The sequence below is a fragment of the Diorhabda carinulata genome, chromosome 7 (genome assembly GCF_026250575.1).
Source record: "Diorhabda carinulata isolate Delta chromosome 7, icDioCari1.1, whole genome shotgun sequence".
NCBI lineage: Eukaryota > Metazoa > Arthropoda > Insecta > Coleoptera > Chrysomelidae > Diorhabda > Diorhabda carinulata.
In genome coordinates this window covers 7,507,137-7,529,853 of record NC_079466.1, presented here as the reverse complement: position 1 = coordinate 7,529,853, position 22,717 = coordinate 7,507,137, and the positions used below count along the sequence as shown (strand labels likewise).

Below are 22,717 nucleotides of genomic sequence, written 5' to 3'. Positions count from 1 at the left end.
AAAAATAAATATGAAAAACAATAGTGTACAAAATATTTATTATATCTATCTCAGCTAGCCAGTATCCAAATGTATACAATTGTGGCTCTACCACAAAATGGATCTATTTTTTCTTAATTCATCAAAATTGGTAGATATTTAAACAATCGCAAAGAAATAGTAATTTTAAGAAAAATCAGATGATCGTACCACCATATATTTTAAAAATCACGTTACTGTGACAGAAGAATCAAGAAGGTACAATTTCTTGGTGCCCAGATGTTGCAACTTACATTTTGGAAACTTATAGAAATAATTAACAGCTTAAAGTGAACAATTTGGAAGAACAATAATTGGTATTGGTACTAATATAAATTGATAGTTAATTTATGAATCTCTCAATAGAGGCTGTAAATTTAATCTTTCTCAATAATTTTCGTAAATTTTCGGTATATGGTGCTACCATATGTTGAGATATTATACAAAAATAGACATTTAAAAGAAAATAATTTATTATAGTTTATTATAATTTATCATTACTTACATAATTCCGTCAGTATTTAGTTACATCAAGCAAAAAAAATTCTGAAACGAATTAAATTATTTAAAAAATTTATTTCTATATTCGCTTTATTTAAAGTCATTTTAGAAAAGTACACAATCTTTACAGTATAAATTTCAAGTTTGAAGACGCTACGTTGCTTAGTATTTGTTTGGCAGCCGTCAATAGTGAACGTTTTCAGTGAATTTTTAAACATGGAAAAAATCGGTCTTCGTTATGTGATACAATTCTTTCATTTAAAAAGCCTTACCCCAATAAATATAAAAGCTGAACTAGATTCTACTCTGGGTAAGACTGCTCCTTTGTTATCAACAGTATAATATTGGATAACAGTGTTCCAACGAGACCGTACGACCTGCGAAGACCAGCATCGCAGTGGTCGACCAAATGAGGTGACGATTCCAGAAATGTTGAGAAAATCCACAAAGAGGTACTGGATAATCGTCAACTAAAAGTGGGTGAGCTAGCAGGATGTAGTAGGCATTTTTAAAAAGTGCGGTACATCGCATATTACCTGAAAATTTCGATATGAGAAAGCTGAGAGTAAGATTGGTACTGCGTTTGCTCACAATGGAACAAAAACAGCGTCGCGAAGTTGTTTCCATCGAGTGTTTGGTAATGTTTCACAGATATAAAGCCAAATTTTCACGCTGCTTCATAACCATGGATGAAACGTGGGTCAATCACTTCAAACCCAAAACAAAAGAACAATCAAAACAATGTACTGAAGGGAGAACCGACTTCAAAGAAGGCAAAGACTGATCAATCTGGAGACAAGGTCATGGCATCGTTTTTAGGGATGCGCCTGGGATAATTTTAATTAACTATCTTGAAAAAGGAAAAACTTTCAGCGAGTATTATGCGAACTTATTGCAACGTTTGAGCGAAGAAATCAAACAAAAAGTACGCGTTGGGCTAAAAATAAAATGTCGTTTCATCAAGATAATGCACCAACTTACACATCCGTTATTGCAATGGTCAAAATTAATTAATTAGAAATTGAATTGCTACCTCATGCTTCATATTTCCCAGTTTTAACCCCCTCGGATTATTTTCTGTTCCCAGACTTGAAAAAATGGCTCGATGCCTCAAGATTTTCCAACGTTGAGAAATAAATATATTTTTTTTAATCAAATAACATTTGAATTGTTACCTCATGCAGCATATTTGCCAGATTTAACCCACACGGATTATTTTCTGTTGCCAGACTTGAAAAAATGGCTCGGTGGTCAAAGATTTTCCAACGTTGAAAAATAAATATACTTTTTTCTAAAACTTTTGTGTCGTCTTTGTTGGGCCAGGTACTTCTGGGGCAATCCTCGTAATTTTATTAAAATTATTGTAACTTTCGCTAATTCACAATTCTGTTTTTCATTTCAGGCAGTAAATATTCATCCTGATATTGATGAATGTGCCAATTCAACAAGAGATAATCTTCAAGACTTGGTTACTAGTTTGGAAGCAATCTCAACACAAAGCGGAATTGTATCAGGTGTGGTTGACAATTTAACAAGATCTATGACTCGATTATCAGACAACAGAGCATCTCTAATTATTTCCGATAGTGATCTTGGTAAGTGGATTTCAGCTACAAACATACTTGGCTAATAAGATAATAATATGTTTACCATAAAAAAGGGGCTATCCACGTGTCAACGAGTAATCACTAATTTTCTTTTAACTGTGTAGTATGTACTAGTCAAATAATAAACTTAAATTAAAATAATTATAACTAAAATATGAAGAATATTAGATTGTTGATACTTTTTTTCAAAATCTATAATCTTTTTGTTATTATTATTACAGGATTCGTTGACTATCAGACTCGAATGGTAGAATGTGCAAAAAGCATAGCAAAAATTGCTGGAGAAATTGCCAGTAAAGCTGCCACTGACACTCAAAAAGTTGCTCAACTCTCAGCAGATCTAGCTCACAAGTATGCCCAATTATCAAGTGATAGTATTGGTGCAGCCGCAGCTGCTACAAATGCTGAGGTTTCCGTTAGACTTCGAGTAAGTAGTAATTCAATCAGTTTATTGCACATTATTTTCCTAATCAAACCTTATATCTATTGAACATCATTGTCCTGTGAGTTTCCTATGTCCCAGGATTCAAAGGAGCTCTACTTCCCTTTCGTCGCCAGCTAGATATTTTATTTTGGCAAGCATTACAAGTATAGCTTTAGTGTTACATTAATTATCTAATGTTCAATTCAAAACTTCAATTATTTGAAACGTTTGTACTAATTTAAATATTTATCATTAAGGAAATAGTACAGCAGTTAGGAAGTGCGTGCGTGGAGTTAGTCCAAACTGGGGGTCAGTGCTTGGTCAGGAAAGATGACATAATATTACGCGAAGTAGGAGATTGTTCTCGTAACGTCACAGAAAAAGTATCTCGAGTGTTAGCAACTTTGCAGAACGAATCTAGAGGTACTCAAGCTTGTATCAACGCTGCTTCTACCGTATCCGGTATTATAGGGGATCTGGAAACTACAATTATGTTTGCCACTGCTGGAAATCTTAATCCAGAAAATGAACTTGAATCATTTGCTAACCATAGAGAGAATATATTAAAAACTGCCAAGGCTTTAGTTGAAGATACTAAAACTTTGGTTGCTGGGGCTGCTTCTTCCCAAGAGCAATTGGCAGTGGCTGCACAAAATTCAGTAGCTACAATCGGTGAGTACTTATTTGTAACTTGTTGTGAAAATATATATTCTTCATATTTTCTTATTTTCGGCTGGTTGTACAAAAATGTTCAATCAATTACAAACAGTACTACCATTACGAATAACGTAGTGATTGATTTGAATTTTGTATGTTTAATTCTGATTTTAGGCTCCCACAAATAGTATTGTGACTCTATTATAAAGGTATCTGATATAAATATGATGATAATAAATCTCTTTACAACAAAATACTTTGAATAATAAAACAAGAAGGAGCAAAAGTTCCGTTTTTAAAGTATTTTTATTAATTGATTAGAATTTATTTATACAAGTTTAGATGATATCGGCTAAGTTGCGCCGCCAAAGTTGATGTGCTTGTTTTTTGGCATTTCCATCACTCTGACCAGACATTCGGGAGATAGGATCTCGCGCTCTTGGCGAGTATTTTCTTAAGTCTAATGCTTGTTGATGTAGACACTAGACATCAAAAACCTCCACAAAAAGAAGTCTGGAAAGGTTAAATCGGGTTATCTGGACGGCTAGTGCAAATCAACAAAACCAGAGGTTAAGCGACCCGGGAATGCTTCCTTCAGAATATTGGTTATGGTTCTAGCAGTGTTCACCATTTCACATGTTCTCCAGTCCTAATCCATCCAACTGAAGAAGAGAATCATTGGTAATTAAGGTCTGATTACATCTCCAGCCTAAACAACACACCATACTGTGTGGGTATAATGGTTTGTGGGTGATATTCGGATTTTCCTAAGAAACGACTATTGTTTATTCACTTAATTGCTAAGAGGGAAATGAACCTCATCGCTTTTCGATAAAAAATGGTTTTATTCATTGAGATTCAGGATGATTTGAGCGTACGTTCACGCGTTTAGCTAACAACTGATGCTTTGTCAGCACTGTGAGGAAATATTATTAAATCTTCCACCAAAATTCTGCGTAGGGACCGTGAGTTGTGTGGTACGTCATCTGGTGGTTGTTCCGAGCTCTCCTTCGACATATTGGGCAGTACCAGCGATATTCTCAACAGAACGGCAGCTCCATGGCCGACCAGCCTTTGGAAGATCTCGTGTAGTTCCAATTTCTTCAAAGTGAGTGGCCAAACGACGCAGTGTTTGTCCAGTTGGAGTTGAACGGCCAGAAAATATTCGACGAAATTCTCGGTGTGCCAACACAAACGACGAATTGTAGCGCAAAAAAATGTAAACAATTTTTCCACGTTCTGGTGGACTAAACCGATTTATGTTTTATGTCGATTTGTATTCTGTGCTAAGTGCTTGTTTGCTTCACAAATGTCAAAACCGAATTACATTTGACACCTTTTGCAAAAGTTGTAGGGGTTTCCAATTAGGTGATTATTTTTACCCCACCTATTAATGCTCAAGTAATTGTTTTACTCTTTTTCTATATTTTAGTTCACAAATATAATTTGTTCAATATACTTGAGAAGCCTGGATATGGGTTGTTTGATGATGACAATGTACAAATAGGGCCTTTTGTGGATGGTGGAGGTAGTATAATTTTTCATTATCTGGGATCTACTTCATTTCCAGTAACATTATCAATGCACATCAATATAACTACTATTGAGGAAAGTTCGCTTCAAGTAGTCGACTTTAGTTATGACTAGTATCATGATGGCACTATTATAGTACTTTTTGTTCTGTATGTGATATAAGTCTTGTTAGCTATGACATGCTATTGTGCCGCTGCGTGTACTTTGCTGGATATATTCAAAATTTTGAAATGATGGGAATGTTTAAAATTCTAAATTGTTCTGTGTCTTCCAATCTTACCCAATAATAACAATAAAATATTAAGTGCCAACAGCACCTAGGTGATACAAGTCAAAACTATACAAATATAATACAAAAAAATCTGTTGAATTTCTTTAACATGCATAGTAAAATGTAAATAATTACAACAGTATTTGAGTTTATTTGAGAAGTAGAATGAATCTTAAATAACAAACACTCACAAAATCGAATGACATCATGGCGAAAACTAACGAACTGGCGAAATCTCTGAAAATTTATTCTTTCTTCAAATCGCCCATATACTAAATTGGAATTTTGGAAACCCGTTGGTGATATTCATACTAAACACACTGTTTACACTACCGCTACACCAAAACTCCCAATTACACTGTCTGGCGTGTGTTTCGATAACAAAGTTATCGTCTTCAGAGACGAGTAAATTACTTGAGGCGATAGCAGTGAAACGACGGGGGAAGTTGAGGATAGGTGTTCCCTTGTATCAGGATAACACACCTATTCATATGTCTGCAATTGCAACAATAGACTTCGATTTGAAATATTGTGATATTGTAATGGCGGAAAATAGTGGAAAAGTGGAAAATAAACGTTTCAGGGCGGAAAACCAGGAATATCATTTTGAAACAGTTAGTCCTTTGAATATCTAGGTGTGCTGATTACAAATATGGATCATGAGACGAAAGAGCTAGAAAAATAATGAGGTCTGTGAATAATATTCTTAAAGAAAAAGTAATCTCCAAAGTAACAAAGACAAGATTGTAAAAAACAATAATCAAACCGACTGTACAGTATGGATGTGAGTTCTGGGTGCTAACCAAGAAGATGTGAAAAAAAAAGAAATCTGGAAGAGGAAAGTACTCCGAAAAGGCGCATGGCGAAAAAGAAATGGATAGAAGAGATAACATGGGATTTGAGAAGAGTGGGATTAACTGAGTGGAGATAAAGAACAGCAGACAGAAACAAATGGAGAGTTATAATAAAAAGAGTAGAGGAAGAACAAAATAGAGCTCAAACATTTGGAAACATATCTTTTGTCATTTTTTTTTTAATTGTAAAAAAAAGCCATATGCCTTCCAATATATATCTTTGAATTAATACAAATGTTTGTATAGCCAGCCTTAAACAAGGAAAAAAATAATAACACACACTAACATCCAACTGGATCCAAAAATTTACTACCAGTGTGGAATGCACAGGATGAATTGGAGGCTGTTCAATTTAATTTTTAAAATAAATATCACGAATTAACTTCGCTCATGGTATTTATATTTTATAAGAGTGTATGTACAGTCGATTTATAGAAAATGATAAATAAAAATCTATACGAATATAAACAATTAAATTTCTACTATATAATTTAGTATCTTCAAGAATAAGTACTAAAATTATCAGTTAGATTCAATGTTGCAAAAATGAACATTTCGTTTATTTTGTAATGGAGCCAATTCAATACTAATATTTTCTTACTTTGAAAACGATAATCCTGGTTCTTTTTTATCATTTATGTTCTTAATTTATTTGGAATTTCTGGAACCGTTGGCGATATTTATACTGAATACACTGTTTACACTGACGCGCGTTTCGATAACCAAGTTATCGTCTTCAGAGACTGAAGGTAAATTGTTTACCGTCAGACAATGTAATTGTGAGAGTTGGTGTAGTGTTGAGGTAAACAGTGAATTCAGTATTTATGTTCTTACAACCATAAGCGACAAGAATAAGTTCCACTTAAATTAATATCAACAAAAATAAACACAGACTACAATAAAAATTCTGGCTCCTGAAAAATGGCTTGTGCTTAAGTTTGGTAACAAATACTTAGCAAGCGCAGGATCCAATGTTACCATTGATCATTCCTTGTCTAAGACACGGTTAATAAATCTTAATTGTTTGTGACAAGTTACAATCACTTTATATACTATAAACGAGAAAACTTTTTTAAATGGTAGTTTATGTCTTTAATTTCTAGTGCAACTAGCAGAGGTGGTGAAATTTGGAGCAGCCAGTTTGGGTAGTGATAACCCAGACTCTCAAGTTATGCTTATAAACGCAGTACGTGATGTAGCGAGTGCACTTGGTGATCTAATTCAAGCTACAAAAGCGGCAAGTGGAAAACCCATTAACGATCCAGCTATGGTTCATTTAAAAGACAGTGCTAAGGTACGAGGAATTAATTATTTAAGTTAAAGCTTTTTATTTTCTGTTTTTATTTTTTTTTTGACTAATTGTTTTATTTCCAATAAAGCATTGTTTGCAAGTTTGTGCATTAATTATAAAAAGCATTAATTAACCCAGGGAGAATTATGCATTAAATCTACAGAATATTAACGATACTCTCTATAGAGTCAAGTATTTATGATTATGCTAACAAAAAATATCTTTCATTCTATAAGTAAACCGTGATAGGCTGGAATATTATGTACACCTCTACCAAAAAGATCTATTGTGTCCCTCTTTCTTGCTGTGATACTGAGGAACCCAGTGTTCATAGCTGATCTATTAATCTCACTCCTCTTAAAAAGTTCAGAATTTGGGATGGCTGTAGCTGCCAGAGATCTTCGTCTTCTAATTCATATGTTCTCACCTTTCGAGAGAACGTGTATAGAGGTTTCGTCCTTTGTGCAATAAAATCTCCACACTGCATTATCTGCTAAGTCTAGCATCTTCTCATGTCCATTGATACTGCCCCGAAATGACTCCTGTTAGTATTTGTAGGTGGTTCTTCCTTAGGCTGATTCATCAGCAGATCTTCTCAGGTTATAGTTTCCCGGGAGGGTCTTTGTCTGTCTCAGCACTTAAAATATTAACCTTTACTCCACATATCAACTGTTTCTGGAATAATTACAATAAATAAAGGTACCGGGTTCATATGGCTTGTATGAAAGCAGAAAACCACTCACAAATATTTCCACAGAATGGAGCACTTTCAGGATAATATTCACGTCACAGTTGCTCGGTTTCTTGGATTGTTTTTCCAAGTAAAAAGTTTCATTTTTTCTCCTTAATCTATATATCAGATTTATGTGAGATTTTGTCAGATGATATCACCATATACCATTTTGATCGACTTCAAAAAATATTTTCATGAAAAAACATGTTACATTAAAATCAAAATAACTGGAATTTATTATATACAGGATTCAATCGAACTGTTGATAGGACAAATTTAACGAAGGGAATATAATTAATAACATTAATTAAACTTTAATAATTCAATTAGAACCTTGGTGAGCAATTTTCAAAAATAATTTAACACAAAATATTGTTAAATTGATTATGATATAAAATATTGTTTAAAGGGAAAATTTATAAGTTTTTGCTCAAATTCATTGCAATGTTTTTTTAAGATAAAAAAATTGAAATAATTCAATAATTTCAATTTCTGAAAAATCAAATAAAAAATGAAGTTTGGCAGATATTCAATAGTATTTAAAGTTTATGGTATGAGCTTTGGTAGTTTCAGTGTAATATTGAAACATTAAAACAAACCGTTCCTCGATTACATTTCCACAGTTTTTTAGGTTTTACTTTTTTCTTTCGTTATTAATATTTTACAGTTCAGTATTTTCAGTTCCTCGATAGTTTATTCTTGACTTTTCAATCATATTATTTATCATTCTTTTTATTCTGATTTAACAAATAATAATATACTGAAGACATTTTATACCTATACATGCGCTCAAAATCGAAAACTTTTCTTTTCATTATACACTGCTACAATAAGTTAATGCGCCAATAGCAATTGCATAAAAAACTATATAATTAACAAAAATATAGCAATTTTAAATAACATTGAATGAATAAATAACAATTTTAATATTTGGTATTTTCACCTCTCCTTTGAATGACAGCCTGGGATCGTTGTTCCTTAATATAAACGGCCTTAAGTCATTCTGTTCCTTCCATATTCCAATAAGAGATTCCTTACAAGATTCCTTAGGTATCTACCAAGCATGTTTAAAACATGCTCATTGGTATTGAGGTCTGGTCCTCGTGCTGACAACTCCATGGTATTGATTTCAAAATCAACCAGGTAATTCTTGCCACTCGAGCTGAGTGTGGACGTACATTTTTTGTAATATCAAAATCTAGGCTGATAAAAGAGGCAATATGTTTTTCCAGAATATCCATTACATACTTATAAACATTTTAATTGTTATTATCTATTACCACAAAGTCTGTGCGTTCTTGGAGAGAAACTCCTATACCTGAGATTGGAATCTTCCGCATGTCTCAAATCGTCTTTTGATTTTGAAAGGTCTTCTGGAATTATCATCAGCTTCTCTATACCTTTGTATCATTCGAGATACTGATATATGGGACACTTCAAACCTTTTTCTTATATTACGATAACTTTAACCTTCTTCGTGTAATACCCCTACAATTCTCCCTAGTGAAATTTCTAAATTTACGCTTGATAATGATTCAATAACCATAGAAGAGTTATAAAATTATTTAATTACTCGCCCAACAAATTAAACTGTACAAAAACCAATTATGTAAATTGATTATTCCTTATTTGTCATTTTGTACTTATAACCCATAAACACAAACAGTTCTAAATTAAAACCTGCCATAAATATCATATATGAGTGCCTTATGATATTTAAACTTATTACAATAATTATAAACAAATTCAATGAAAGTTTTTGGAACGACGGTGTTGTGCATTAATTTTTGGGAGCAGTGTATATTAATTTTTATTCTTCAGTAACCTAATTTTTCATATATCTTCATATCGTATTATTTTTGTCCAATTTATTGAAATATTTGATGAATAAATAAAAATATTTAATATTCCTTCAATTTGTGTTTGTGAAATGTGTTTGGCGTATATAAAAATAAGTATAACACTGTAAAATATTGCCAATGACATCCTTAAGTGTGCGTGTTTTAGGATGACGTTAGGACAAAAGTTAATCAATATATTTACCATTAAATTCTGTAAGTTCAAATAAACTTTTAAATTGGGTATACACTCTGTACTCTAAAGATAAACATATCATAGTATTTTGGGTTCATCAATACTAACAAAACCACAACTATTATAACATGAAAAAATGCATGTGCGTTGTGCTAATTTTGCAATATTTCACAAGTGGACTTTAAATAATGTAATAATATTTATCAAATTAATATAACGCGCATGCTTTTATATTTAACTCCTCCATATTTTTAATCATTAATGGAGCTCATCAAAACATGTCACGATTGTTTAAAGTCCACCAAAATATAACATGTATACAGGATTATGAATACATCTGTGGACATAATAAGCATTATATCCTCAAATGCAGAGGCAGAACTCTTATAGTGTTTGTGTTGTTTCTTGATGTGAAGTACAATTTGTTCCAGACTCTCAATGCTACCTTTTTAGAATAACTATTGGTAGTAGTATTTGTTTTGAGTAATAATGCCCCGGAAAATGTTTTTCTTTCAGTTTCTTCCTTCTTACCTCTAGCTTAGAGGAGCTTTTTTCTATATACTAAAGAAAAACTTCGGGCTAATAAAAGGCGTTTAATAAACTCCTTTTTTAGAAAAGTGTTTTGGCCTCTCCAATCCAGTATGATCAGGAATTGTAATTGCCTATTTCAATCAAGATTTTCACTCTGCCAGCTTTGAGTCAATAACATGGGAGTTTCAATTATATCTTAAACGCTAATATTGATTCGTCATTTTTGTAGCAATAATCACAATAGTGTCAGGCGTTTATTGGTCTTCTCTCATGAACAACCAATAAATGAATGTTGTCTTTTAAATTTCATATTTATATTGAGACACTCTTCTCATTCTAGTGATTAGTCTAGGTTCAGTAACTTAAGTAGCCCTTATAACTTTTCTTTTTTCCTCAATTAACTAATAAACAGTTGTGTATTTCTATTATATTTATTTATTGAGACAATCTTATTGTTTTAGTTATTCTTATTTTCCTACAATCTCTAAAATTTGAATTTATGTTTTAGTTTTTTATTTCGTTACATCCTCACGATAATATTCACGTTTTCTTTGGCATTTTGATCATTTCCCGGCTATTACATCATCTTTATTAGATATCGTTTTGATCACTAGATTAACTTTTTTCTATGTACTGAAAGACACTCTTCTGATTCCTATTATTTGGTCAAGTTTCAGCTTAAGTAACTGTAACAACTTCCCTTTTCTTCTTCTTTTGACGCAGTTAAATCCTCACCTTCTTTCGTAAAAATTTAATTATAAATTTTTAATTGTCAATTTCGTTTCTTTACACCATAGACAAATGATAATCATTTTTTTAAATACAGTTGACTTTATCTATGCACTTTGACATCTAGAGCAATTGGGGAGGCGGTTAAATTCTCTATTATTATTCTTACACGAATTGTTCCAAAGAAATTTTTTTAAATGGTCAACTGTAGCTTCCTTGAGTCATCAACATTATTGAAAATTTTCTATGCCTAAATGTAAAGCATGTTGAAAAGTACTGTAATAATTTAAATCAGATTAAAAATAAAATTATAATCCATAATTTTTCACCGCTTCCTTAAATTTATTTGTCCACAGATGATGTTTTCAGTTTCTTGAATTTTTGTGAAAATATTTCAATAAAAATTCGAAGGACTTTGCTGGTTTCTAAATGTACAGTGGCAGTTTAAGCTGATACACAGTTTGTAATATTTCAAAATGAATAAATCTTTATCTTATAGTATAAAATAAATGTGTAAGTTTGATACATAGATATTTATCAGTATCAACTTAAACGATATGGTTGTCACATATTGTGATGTGGTGGTGTTATTTTAACAAAAAACATGTTTTGATTGGCCCATAGGTGACGGACTCTGAAACTGATTGGTGGATTTCGGATCAAGAGGACGAATTGTTGAAACTATTGAGCGACAGCAAGGAAAACGTTAATTCTGACTTGCAATCAGATATTGTTCAGTGTTTAATCACAGCTTCTTCTTGAGTTATTTTAATTCTGGTTTATTTCTTGTAACAAAAAATACTATAGTATTTGTGTAATGCTTCCCTTGAAATAATAGAAAGAAATTAGTCAGAATACCACACAATTATATACAATATATTGGGACATTTTAATTTGATGAATCAAAACATTTGTCACGAAGTAAAATTTGATATTCTTAAATATTTTTGTTTTGATTTTATTAAGTCTTTAGAAACTATAATAATATGTAATTGAATGGAACGTTGATATGTTTACTCATTTTTTAATGTAAATCATATGTCAATATTTTTTTCATAGTTCTGTCAATTTGTGAATGTTATTGTAAACAATATTACAATATTAAATATCAGTTAGTTAAGGCTACAAACTTTAAGACATATGTGTAGTCACATGAAATTAGTGTTGTTAAAATTCAAAAATATAAGGACGGTTTGACAGAAAAGTGAAGTTTCAAGGAAAAAATTACTATGAAAAATAATCTTCATATTTACTTCTGTCCTCATATATTAAGTTCAGAGAGTTTGTAATTTTTCCAAAAAATAATCTTTCGGAAGTTAGGTAAATGTGTTTCTGTCATTACTTCTATATTTGTCTGAAATAGCTTCAAGCCTAACAATTTTACTCAAGTTTTGGGAATAGAAAGTTTTTGGAGGGAGCTAGAATAGGTGAATTTGGAGGATTTGACAGTTCGGATAATTTTTCTGCAACAGTAGGGAACGAATGGACAGACAAGATTACATTTTGGTAATACCAAAATGCAGTAAAAACGGTTTTTGTTTTCATGGGACGTTCCCCGGATGAAATCTATTACCTCCACTGTAATGTTATTTTTGGATATAATAGTGTACCAAAGGGTTATCTATCGACTAAAAAATTTACTTTGATTATGTTTGAAGATTTACAAACATTTCTTTGAAATTTTAATAGCTCTTTTATGTAACTGTTCAAATAAAACATTGCATATCTATTCTGTTGTAATATTTAACGACCATGAAGTACAAGGCCACATATTTTATTAAGCATTTTTGTTGTTACAGTGAATAACTAGATATCAGTAAGTCCTAGAGGTACTCCAAGGTCTGCGAGATCGGCATGCTGAGAAATAATGAACTTACATCAAAGGAGATTAAAATTTCCCCATCTTCAATTTCTTTAGTTTTCACTTTGTTGATAAATTCTAACGATTTCTTCGCTATTTGCGGTTTTGAAGCAGTCATCTTGCTTAGAGTTTACAAAGTCCGAATTTATGAAATAGTTAAAAGTTTTTGTAACTAAAGAAAAAAAATGTGTTTCTAAATTATTTTAGTTACAAAATCATGCCTTAACTTTTTAACGAATTTTAACTAACTTTTTGGATAAAATTGCAGATCACAGCCGCTCGACTCTTCGATTAAAGCGCGCTAATGAAAATCTGTTATAACAAACAATTTTGTCGCCATAATTTTCCGATACTGCAGTGTTAGTGATTCCCCGCACGCTAATTGACTTAACTATGTGTTTTTTCCGCAATGCATCGTTATCGACTTTTGCGTTAATTATACAATACTTTTCGCAAATAGAGCAAGATTTTTCATGGGATTAAGAGGCTTAATCTCGGGATTTTCGAGGCAGTTTTTTTTACCCGAAATTCCGATATCTCGGTACTGTGTGATCCCGGGATTGCAATCCCTAATTAAAACCCAAAATTCTTTTTCCCCATATTTACTCAACAATGGAAAGTTTTCCTTATAACTAGGAATATAATCACTGTAGCGAAAGTGCTCTTAATATCTAAAAAGGGACTTTTCCGTCAAACCATCAATCAAAGATATTTTTACAAATACGATGTATTCTGACTGATACCTTTTTAAAATTTTGTCAAAATGTTTACATATAGGTATGTTTTCTTACTTTTATATTTTGCTATACCTATTACACAACAAAATTATCTATTTTCTTTATTGTTTATTAATAAACGGTGTGAATCAAAAATATTTTTGTTTCAAATCAAGAATTTTTCCTCTGTTATTCTTTGGTACGTATTTTATGTTTGATCTGTTTTTTGCATAGTCTCTTCTGGTCAAGAGCGGATCAATGCTGGGATAATATATTGTTAAAAAATAAATAAATATATCCGCTCTTGTTTTTGGCGCTACCTAATTTCCTATCATGGCTATATCCGAATCATTAACAACTTTCAACCTTTCAGCTTCAAGATTTTTGTGTATGGCTAAAAGCATGTTTGTCTTTATTTAGAATATTTGCACTGAATTTATAGTATTTGTTTATTTACAGGTTATGGTTACAAATGTCACATCTCTACTGAAAACCGTTAAAGCTGTAGAAGATGAACACACAAGAGGAACTAGAGCATTAGAATCTACTGTTGAAGCAATTGGCCAAGAAATGAAGGTAGATATTTACAACATTCACTCGGTACGCTTTATTGACTTTGTTACTTTCTCCTACTTACACGCCAATCAATATTTCTTGTTAATATAATAATTTAATATAAATACTAAATACAACACATGGTAATAGATTAAATGGATCATGTAATTAGTATATTTCTAATATATATTCATCAAATTAAAACCCCATATAATCATGTTGCTAAATAACACAGCTCAAGTTCATGAATTGTTCAATACATATATAGTGTTATAATTACGAGTACATTGTACTAAAACTCTGATCTCGCATCAGAGCTATTCAAGGACCTAATCTCATCAGTTATTTCCGAAGGCGACAGTACTCTGTTAAGAAGCTACTGAGAAGCTTGTTTTGTTTTAGATCCAAATACTTCTGACTATAGAGGCACCTTTTTACGAAATTATTTAAAGACTACACAGCACAGAAACACTTGGGACCAATAAAAGTCATTCAGACTTCCTTCTTTGTGAGTTTAGTCTCTTTACTTGCCTGACTAGGACTCTAGACTAAAGAGATGGTTACTCTTGCCTAGTCCATTTGAATTAACTAAATTGGTTATCTTTCCTTCAATGAAATGCTCATTACCACGCATTTTTTTTTTAATTTTGCCTTTTACACATTGGGAATCAACCATTAATTAGTATTTGGTATTATCTTCAAATCCCCCTGTATCACTTTCAGTAGTGGTTTTCTACCATTTAACAGTATTTCGTGTGAAATTTTGGAAAGTGAATTATTTTCCCAAATACTCTCCTTACTTAGCATCATGATAAAAAGTTCTTTTCAATGCTTATATGTATTTTCACCACTATGTGCTAATTTTTGTTTAAAACTATCTCATATGTTTTGATCTGCATTTCTTTGGTTTTCAGGCGCTGTATTCTAGTAGTGATGGCTGCAAACAAGGAGTAACAGCAGAAGATTTAATTCGCTGCACAAAATTTTTAACCAATGCAACAGCAAAATGTGCTTCAGCGGGTATCAGTAATAAACAAGATGACATCATCGCGGCTGCTAATCTATCGAGAAAAGCTATTTCTGATATGTTGATAATTTGCAAAAGTGCTGCTTACAATTTAGCCGAAACACAAGAATTGAGAATTGAAACATTGAATGCGGGACATGATTGTGCAAAACAATTCAGAGAATTGTTGTTACTAATTTTACAAGGCAATGGATCGGCTGATGTTAAACAAACTCTTCCATTAGTATCTAGAAAAATTGCACAAAGTGTTACTGAACTTCTGAGCGTTGCAAAAAGGCTTAAAGGGTCTGATTGGGTTGATCCTGATGATCCTACAGTTATTGCTGAAAATGAATTACTGGGTGCTGCTGCTTCTATTGACGCTGCAGCTAAGAAGTTGGCAAGTCTGAGACCTCGTCAAAATATTAAGGTAAGACATTTATTTAAAAAACTCAATAAACTATTTGTGATAAAATATTACAAGTAATTATTAGGGTTTTAAATTATATTATATATAGTAGTTTTTAAAAATGAATAAAAAAAATTCTAAAATAAACTCTTAATTTGAAAAAATACAGATTAAGGTGAAAAACGATATTGTATAAAACCTTATTGTAAAAGCTGAAATCACTCGAAATTTTAAACTTGTTATAAACCGTTGACAGTATAATAATATCACCAGGAATCGTTTCACGAATTTGGAATCAATTTTATATGACCACAATAAAGTAGAAACGGTGGAGATCTTCCATCACATGACTAATAATAACGTGACAAATAAAGCAATACAAAAGTTATAATGATGTTAACATTAATGAATACAAGGAATTTACAATCAGGATGACAGACTAAATCGTAGATTGAGTCATGTGATGGAAGAGCTCCACCGTTTCTACTTTACACTAGTTGAATAATTTGTTTGTTTTCCTGAAGGTTATCAGATTAGTGATTTCCTTATAGAGATATGGCCTAAGAAACTGAGTGTACTATAGCTCAGTAATCACATATTAAATATTCAATCCCGTAACATAACTTTGAACTCATAGAAAAATTTAAAACATACATGACTCAACAAATAAATAGGGAATATGCATGTAGTTCAAATTCACTTTTATTGTTTTATAATTTATTCTCGGAGACATTACAGTAGCAATATTATTTTCCCCTTCAATTCTTTCCCAATTGTTTATAATGATCATTAGAAAGTGCAATAAGGGAGCAAAATTGAAATTTGATAGACACATTATCATTGGTTGTGGTCAAAATGGGTGTAAATTCATAAGTAAGTATAGTCTAGATAGAAAAATAAAAAATGCACAATAAGAAACCTACCTATATTTTTATAGAATATATATTATTTAACGAGTTATTGCAATGTAAAAAGTGAATTAAAAATATTAAAAAATACATGGATATTTCCTATTCTAATTGACAAGATGCTTTTATAGTTAAATCACTGAAATTGATTATGATTAGAAAAAACACACTTTTATTCTTAATAAAAGTTAAAAATAATTCTTCGTGTGAATGTTCTAAAAGAGTTGCTTTATACGGCATTTTCCTTTCAGAACTAATTCATTTCAGAATAAAACTATACTGGTAGCTAGGAAATAAGTTGGCTATAGATTCCACATTGATATTTAGTGAAATTAATACATATTTTATCTACGGTTTTGTGAGTAGTTAGTAACCCCATGATTTATAAGCCCTATTCAGGTAACCAGCTCCCACTATAGTGGTTCTTCAAGCAAGAAAATGTAATAAGAGTTTGCGTATCGCTATAAGATATGTTTGATATTCTTGGTTGTTATTTAGAAGCACCCAGGAGTCAAACATATTATTATAGAGATACACTCAGCAGCAACATTATAAAAATTGGAAAATTGCAGAATCAAAAAGTATACTGTTAGAGAGGGTATCACAGTTTTCATACTGTAGAACCAGCCTCAGCATTAATATCCTAATATTAATTCTTTAAGGTTATATTTTCTCCATATTTTTCTATGGAATGGAGTCTTCGCCAATAACCGAAGTAGACAATAAGGATTCAGCTTTAAATTATGACTTTACAGCACATTAGGATCTTTTGGACAAACAAAATGACTTGGGGAGTACAGGAACGAACGAAGAATGAGTAATTCAAATTATCAAGAGAAGAAGACTAGAAACCTTGAACTTCTTATTAAAAATTATAGGAAATTCCATTTTTTTCAAAGATCAATTTTTCAACGAAAAGTTTATGGTAACAGAAGACATGGACAATGAAAAGAGCGTGACATAACAAATTCAGGACATGACTTTAAAACTACCTCCGAACTATTCAAAAGAGCCGCGAAAAAAGTGATGATATCCAAAACAATCGCTAATATTAGGAAGAATAGTTACCCCAAGAAGAAGAATAATGAAAAATAACCTAAAAATGTGTGTCAATGCAATTGCTTAAATCAATTCAAATTGTGACATCAACCAATAACTATCAGTTAAATAATTTGCAGTATCAAATTGTTAAAACATATTTGTTTGAAGATGTTTTTATATTTTTTATAAGTAATATGGAAAAAATTAGGTATTATATAAATATGCTTGATTTTTTAATTTAATTCTTTTATCTTTAGACACAAGACTTGGACGAATCAATGAACTTTGATGAAATGATTCTCGAAGCCGCCAAATCAATCACAGCTGCAACTTCAGCTCTAATTAAAGCAGCCAGTGCAGCACAACGTGAATTAATTGATGCTGGTAAAATGTCCGGTACTCCAGTTTCATCATCTGATGATGGTCAGTGGTCAGAAGGACTAATCTCGGCGGCAAGGTTAGTTGCTGCTGCCACCCACAGTCTCGTCGAAAGTGCGAACGCATTGGTTCAAGGTAAGTGATTCACAAAAAACTATTAGATATTTGGTAATGTGTTAATTGCAGGGTATCCATAGCACACGCTTAATATGCACACCTCTAAGGATTTGACTATTATTATACGTTAAAATGAATTAGTTGAATAATGTTTTTATATAACTAATTCAATAAAAATCTTTTTCTATATGTTTTTGGCGATAAATATAAGGTCCACTTAAACACTATATAAAGTATTATTAGTATTTTACCACACCGGGGTTTAATTAATATTTCTATAATAAAGATTTATAACTATATACTTAACGTTTTCCAAATCCTATCAATTTCTATCCCTCCTGTCATCTGCTACGTTCATAGTAATTTTGTTTCAATCTCAAATATGCTCGTAAATTCTTCAAAAACCAACCATTCAATCTTAAACATTTCCAGAATATTCGATAACTGTATCATTATATAGGTAAAGGCCGAATCATTGGAAAAAAAGAGTAATAACCTAACCAATTGAAAACGTTTGTTTTATGGACTTAAAATTTTGGCTTTAATGACATACACTGACATAAACTGGTTATCAAAAGACGCGTTAAACAATGTAATAATTAATGTGTAGTAGTAGTGCTCTTAGTATGAATACCATCAACGATTTCAGAAATCCCAACTTTGTTAATTGAGCGAAGTTAAATATTTATTATGATTCTTAATTGTTTGTGAACGTATATATGGAAGTAGGATTATCATGATTTTTATGATCCAATCAATTCTATGGAAGAAAATATTACTCAAAAATATATCTTAACAATTATTCATTTGATAAAGTTTTAAAAATGTGAATCTTTTCAGAAACGTTCACCTAGTATTGTCCAAATAAATTCTGGTAATATTCAGAATGAGACAAACAATTTAATAAAACAATACAAGAATCAATTCAGAGGTTATATTTTATCCAAGACAAATATTTTTAGTAGAAATGGAAGTTTGAAACAAATAGTAAAAACGTTTTAATTTCAGGAATGGGCAGTGAAGATAAATTGATAGCTGCTGCAAAACAGGTAGCAAGTTCTACAGCCCAGTTATTAGTAGCTTGTAAAGTAAAAGCAGAAGGTGATACAGAAGCCACTAGAAGACTTCATACTGCTGGCAATGCAGTTATAAGATCCACAGATAATTTAGTAAGAGCTGCACAACAAGCCAAGAGTGTAGAAGAAGAAAGATATTTAGTTCTGAACAAGAAAATGGTTGGCGGTATTGCCCAGGAAATTAATGCAAGGTAAAACGAAGTTTCTTTTCATAAAAAATTATTTATACTGGTATTTAAAATTGTAATTGTGATCAAACTGTTCTCTTAATTTAATCAGATAAATATTTGTTTATGCCGTTCGTTTGTCAAAGGACTAAGTTGTAATATTCCATTATTTACTTTACTAACATAAAGGATTGATATAAAAATTAGCATAATTAGAACTAATGTATTTCTTGATACATATTGTTTGTTATTGTGAATCGTTCATTCTTCTACTCTTCATTTTTCATACATGTTCTCTCACACAGAAGTGTCACTAGTACTCCTTATCATACACATACCCATCCAATATATAATCAAAGTACTAACAATACAAAAATTAGTACATTAACAAAATAAGTATTTCTATTAGTTATTCTGCTGGAATGGAAGTTCTTTGGCAAGTTTTTTTGGTTTCTGACTCCTATCTCAATTTAGGTTCATTGGGACATTGCCGTTTAGTCTTCTAATGTGTTATTGGCAGTAAGGGATTCGTTTATAACTTTAGCTTTTGGAATTATAAATGGTTCTCATTTTTATCTCTATTGTCTTTAAGAGGGTATTCTGGTCTAGAAGCCTAAATTTTTAAAAAATTTTGAAATTAATGTAAAAAAATGAAAAACATTTTTAGTATCCTTTTTTTTATATATTTAGAATTTTTAGAAATATAAAAAAAATCAGAATTTCAATAAATTACAGGCTAGTTAAGTAGGAGCTACAAAAAATAGTGCACCCTGGTTGACATAATTCCAGCCATTGTAATGATCTGGAACAAAAGAATTTGAAAAATTCATAATCTGTAAACATGTCTCTATGGCATGACCTTAGGTAAAAAAATTCACAAAATGGCGTCGTCTTGAAATATCAATTTTTTCCCCTTTTTTTATCTTTTTGAAGACGCGATTTATATAAAAAAGATTTCCGCCAGATTTCAAAGGAATCGGTCGGGTAGAACTTGAGATACCATGCCAATCTCTTCAACAAAAAAAATAGTTGAGAGAAAAACGCTTTTAAAGTTTGAGAAACAATTCCAGTAGAATAACTCGTTCCAATCGGCCGGCTTAGACAATATTTCATAAAATCTACTGTATCTCCAGAAATAATACGAACTATTAAAAATCCGTTTATGGACATTTTGTCTAAGCTTTAAAAATATGCAAAAAAATCGATTTTTTCAAATTTCTAGACCAAGATACCCCTTAAGGAGATAAGGTATTGGCTTTGACAGGTTCCTTGTCCAAAGCTTTATTTTTGTATGTCAATTATGGCGAGAAATTCTAAATTTAAAATCGGATGCCCAAGTACTTCCCAAGCATCTAAATTCGTCAGTTTCTGCTAGATTTAATATCATCAGGTCCTTTCTGAAAAAAGCCAGCGAGGACGTGTAGCTTGTTTTTATTATATATTTTAATACATTCTGGATCTAGAGATATCAAATTTCCGAAAAAACTTTTCATTGTAATCTAGCACCTGAATGCACCGCCAGGGTGCTTTCAGTTCCCTATTTCAAAACTTTTTTTTATAAAATCACTACAAAACGACTTCGATATAATCAAAGACCTCGTTCCAAGTAAGTGTATTGGCCTCTTTCTTTCCTTTGATGCCTGTGTAACCAGAACATAGACTAAATATATTCTATTATTCCTATTTATTTCATGAAGCTTTCTTAGGATCTCCCATATCAGCTTTGAGTTTATCATATGGAAGCTCAGTAATTTAGTAGTTACTTAATATAAGCTAAGAATACAAAGTATCAACAATTGCTTGAGAAAATCTTAGTTTGCTGTAAGGATTACATTCTCATACTGAAAATTTTGTTTTCTAATTACTTTCAAGCAATTATATTAAATCTTTATATCTATTTGTTGTTGTTGATTAATCAGAATATTTATATTAATTCAAAAGTTCTGATAGAAACATTTGTTATTTGTAAATAATTTTCAGATCTGAAGTACTGAAAAAGGAAAGAGAACTCGAGGAGGCTCGTAATAAACTAAGTGCCATTCGACAAGCGAAGTATAAACTTAAAGGGTACGATACCTCTGGCGATGATACTGATGGTTACATTAGTTCCGCACCTGAAATGGATTCTTCTATGCGGTAAGTAGAAAGTTCTGTGTGAGTAGTGCTATAAACTATATATTAATTGTTGTCATTTTTATGTCATATGTTTTCATCCGTAATTTACGCTAGCTTGTTTGAAACCGTGTTAGCATTACTCTATAATATACATTTTTTTAATCCTCATACTTTTATACTTTTGTTGTTCCAAATATGTTTATTTACACAATAAAGAAGTAAAGAATAAACTTAAGTAGCATATATTTGATATCTCTGAGAAGAAAATAGTTCAAAAATGAAAAAATACAATGTTTTTTGGTTGTAATTATTTTGCAAAAATATTGAGGAAAAGGCTGTTTAAATCAATCAACTTAAAATAAAATTTAATGTAGAAGCGATGAAGACAATGGAGTAACATTGAGACGATTTTATAAAAGATCAGTTTAACTACAAAGGAAGGTTAATGTTAATAAGTCCGTTACTTTTGAATGTAACACGGATTTTTGGAAAAAAAAATCATTTTATTTTTCAATGTAGTCTCCTTTGAATTCTATACACTTTCCAAAAGTCAATTTTTTAAATTCTTTTAAGAAGCGGGAAACTTGAACTAATTAACCCTCCCCCATATACATCATCAGCAAAAAATCGATCCACTTACAAAATTGATAAAGCTTATTTCTTTAATCAATGAATTTATCATTTTGAAATTAATTTCATTATTTTTTTATTAAATGAAATTAGTAATATGTTTTGAATTGCAAAGAAAATGGATGCATGTTTATATAGGCTTACTATTTCACTTTGTAATCACATATTGGTTATCAAAACACATTACAATGTTTGAAAAATATACAAGCGATTAATAAAATCCATACATTTCATTAGTATTGGGTTATTGAAATACTGCCAGTTATTTTTTCTAAAAATTTTCAATAAAATTTTTGAATGTGTTTAAAATAAGCATTTTTCTGTTACCGACGCAGCGAGAGTATTATTTTGGATGGGTGGTCACAGGGCCAAAGTGTTCAGAATTTCAAGATGTGGGGTTCAAAAAGCAATAAAATATTTTATTGTATCAACAAGAAAAAACATTATATCAAAAATAACTCCTAGTAATCAAGATAATCGCTTCGTTACTCTAAATGTTTTGAAGAAAAGTTACTTTTGTACAAATGATTAATTGATTTGAGGCTTAATGCAAGT

General features: G+C 31.2%; 1 protein-coding gene across 2 annotated transcripts in view; it reads left to right on the top strand.

The window, feature by feature from the left end:
- LOC130896689 (talin-1) overlaps positions 1–22,717 on the top strand; it is a 102,725-nt gene that overhangs the window by 70,185 nt on the left and 9,823 nt on the right. Inside the window, exons 24-32 of one of the 2 annotated variants that reach the window (XM_057804950.1) lie at positions 1,922–2,114; positions 2,348–2,553; positions 2,808–3,222; positions 6,969–7,159; positions 14,220–14,336; positions 15,230–15,751; positions 17,937–18,192; positions 19,183–19,441; positions 21,398–21,553. In XM_057804950.1, the coding sequence (XP_057660933.1) occupies positions 1,922–2,114; positions 2,348–2,553; positions 2,808–3,222; positions 6,969–7,159; positions 14,220–14,336; positions 15,230–15,751; positions 17,937–18,192; positions 19,183–19,441; positions 21,398–21,553 (2,315 nt within the window). Of the gene's footprint in view, positions 1–1,921; positions 2,115–2,347; positions 2,554–2,807; positions 3,223–6,968; positions 7,160–11,807; positions 13,917–14,219; positions 14,337–15,229; positions 15,752–17,936; positions 18,193–19,182; positions 19,442–21,397; positions 21,554–22,717 lie in introns of those variants that run through there. The other variant, XM_057804951.1, reaches the window with a different exon arrangement.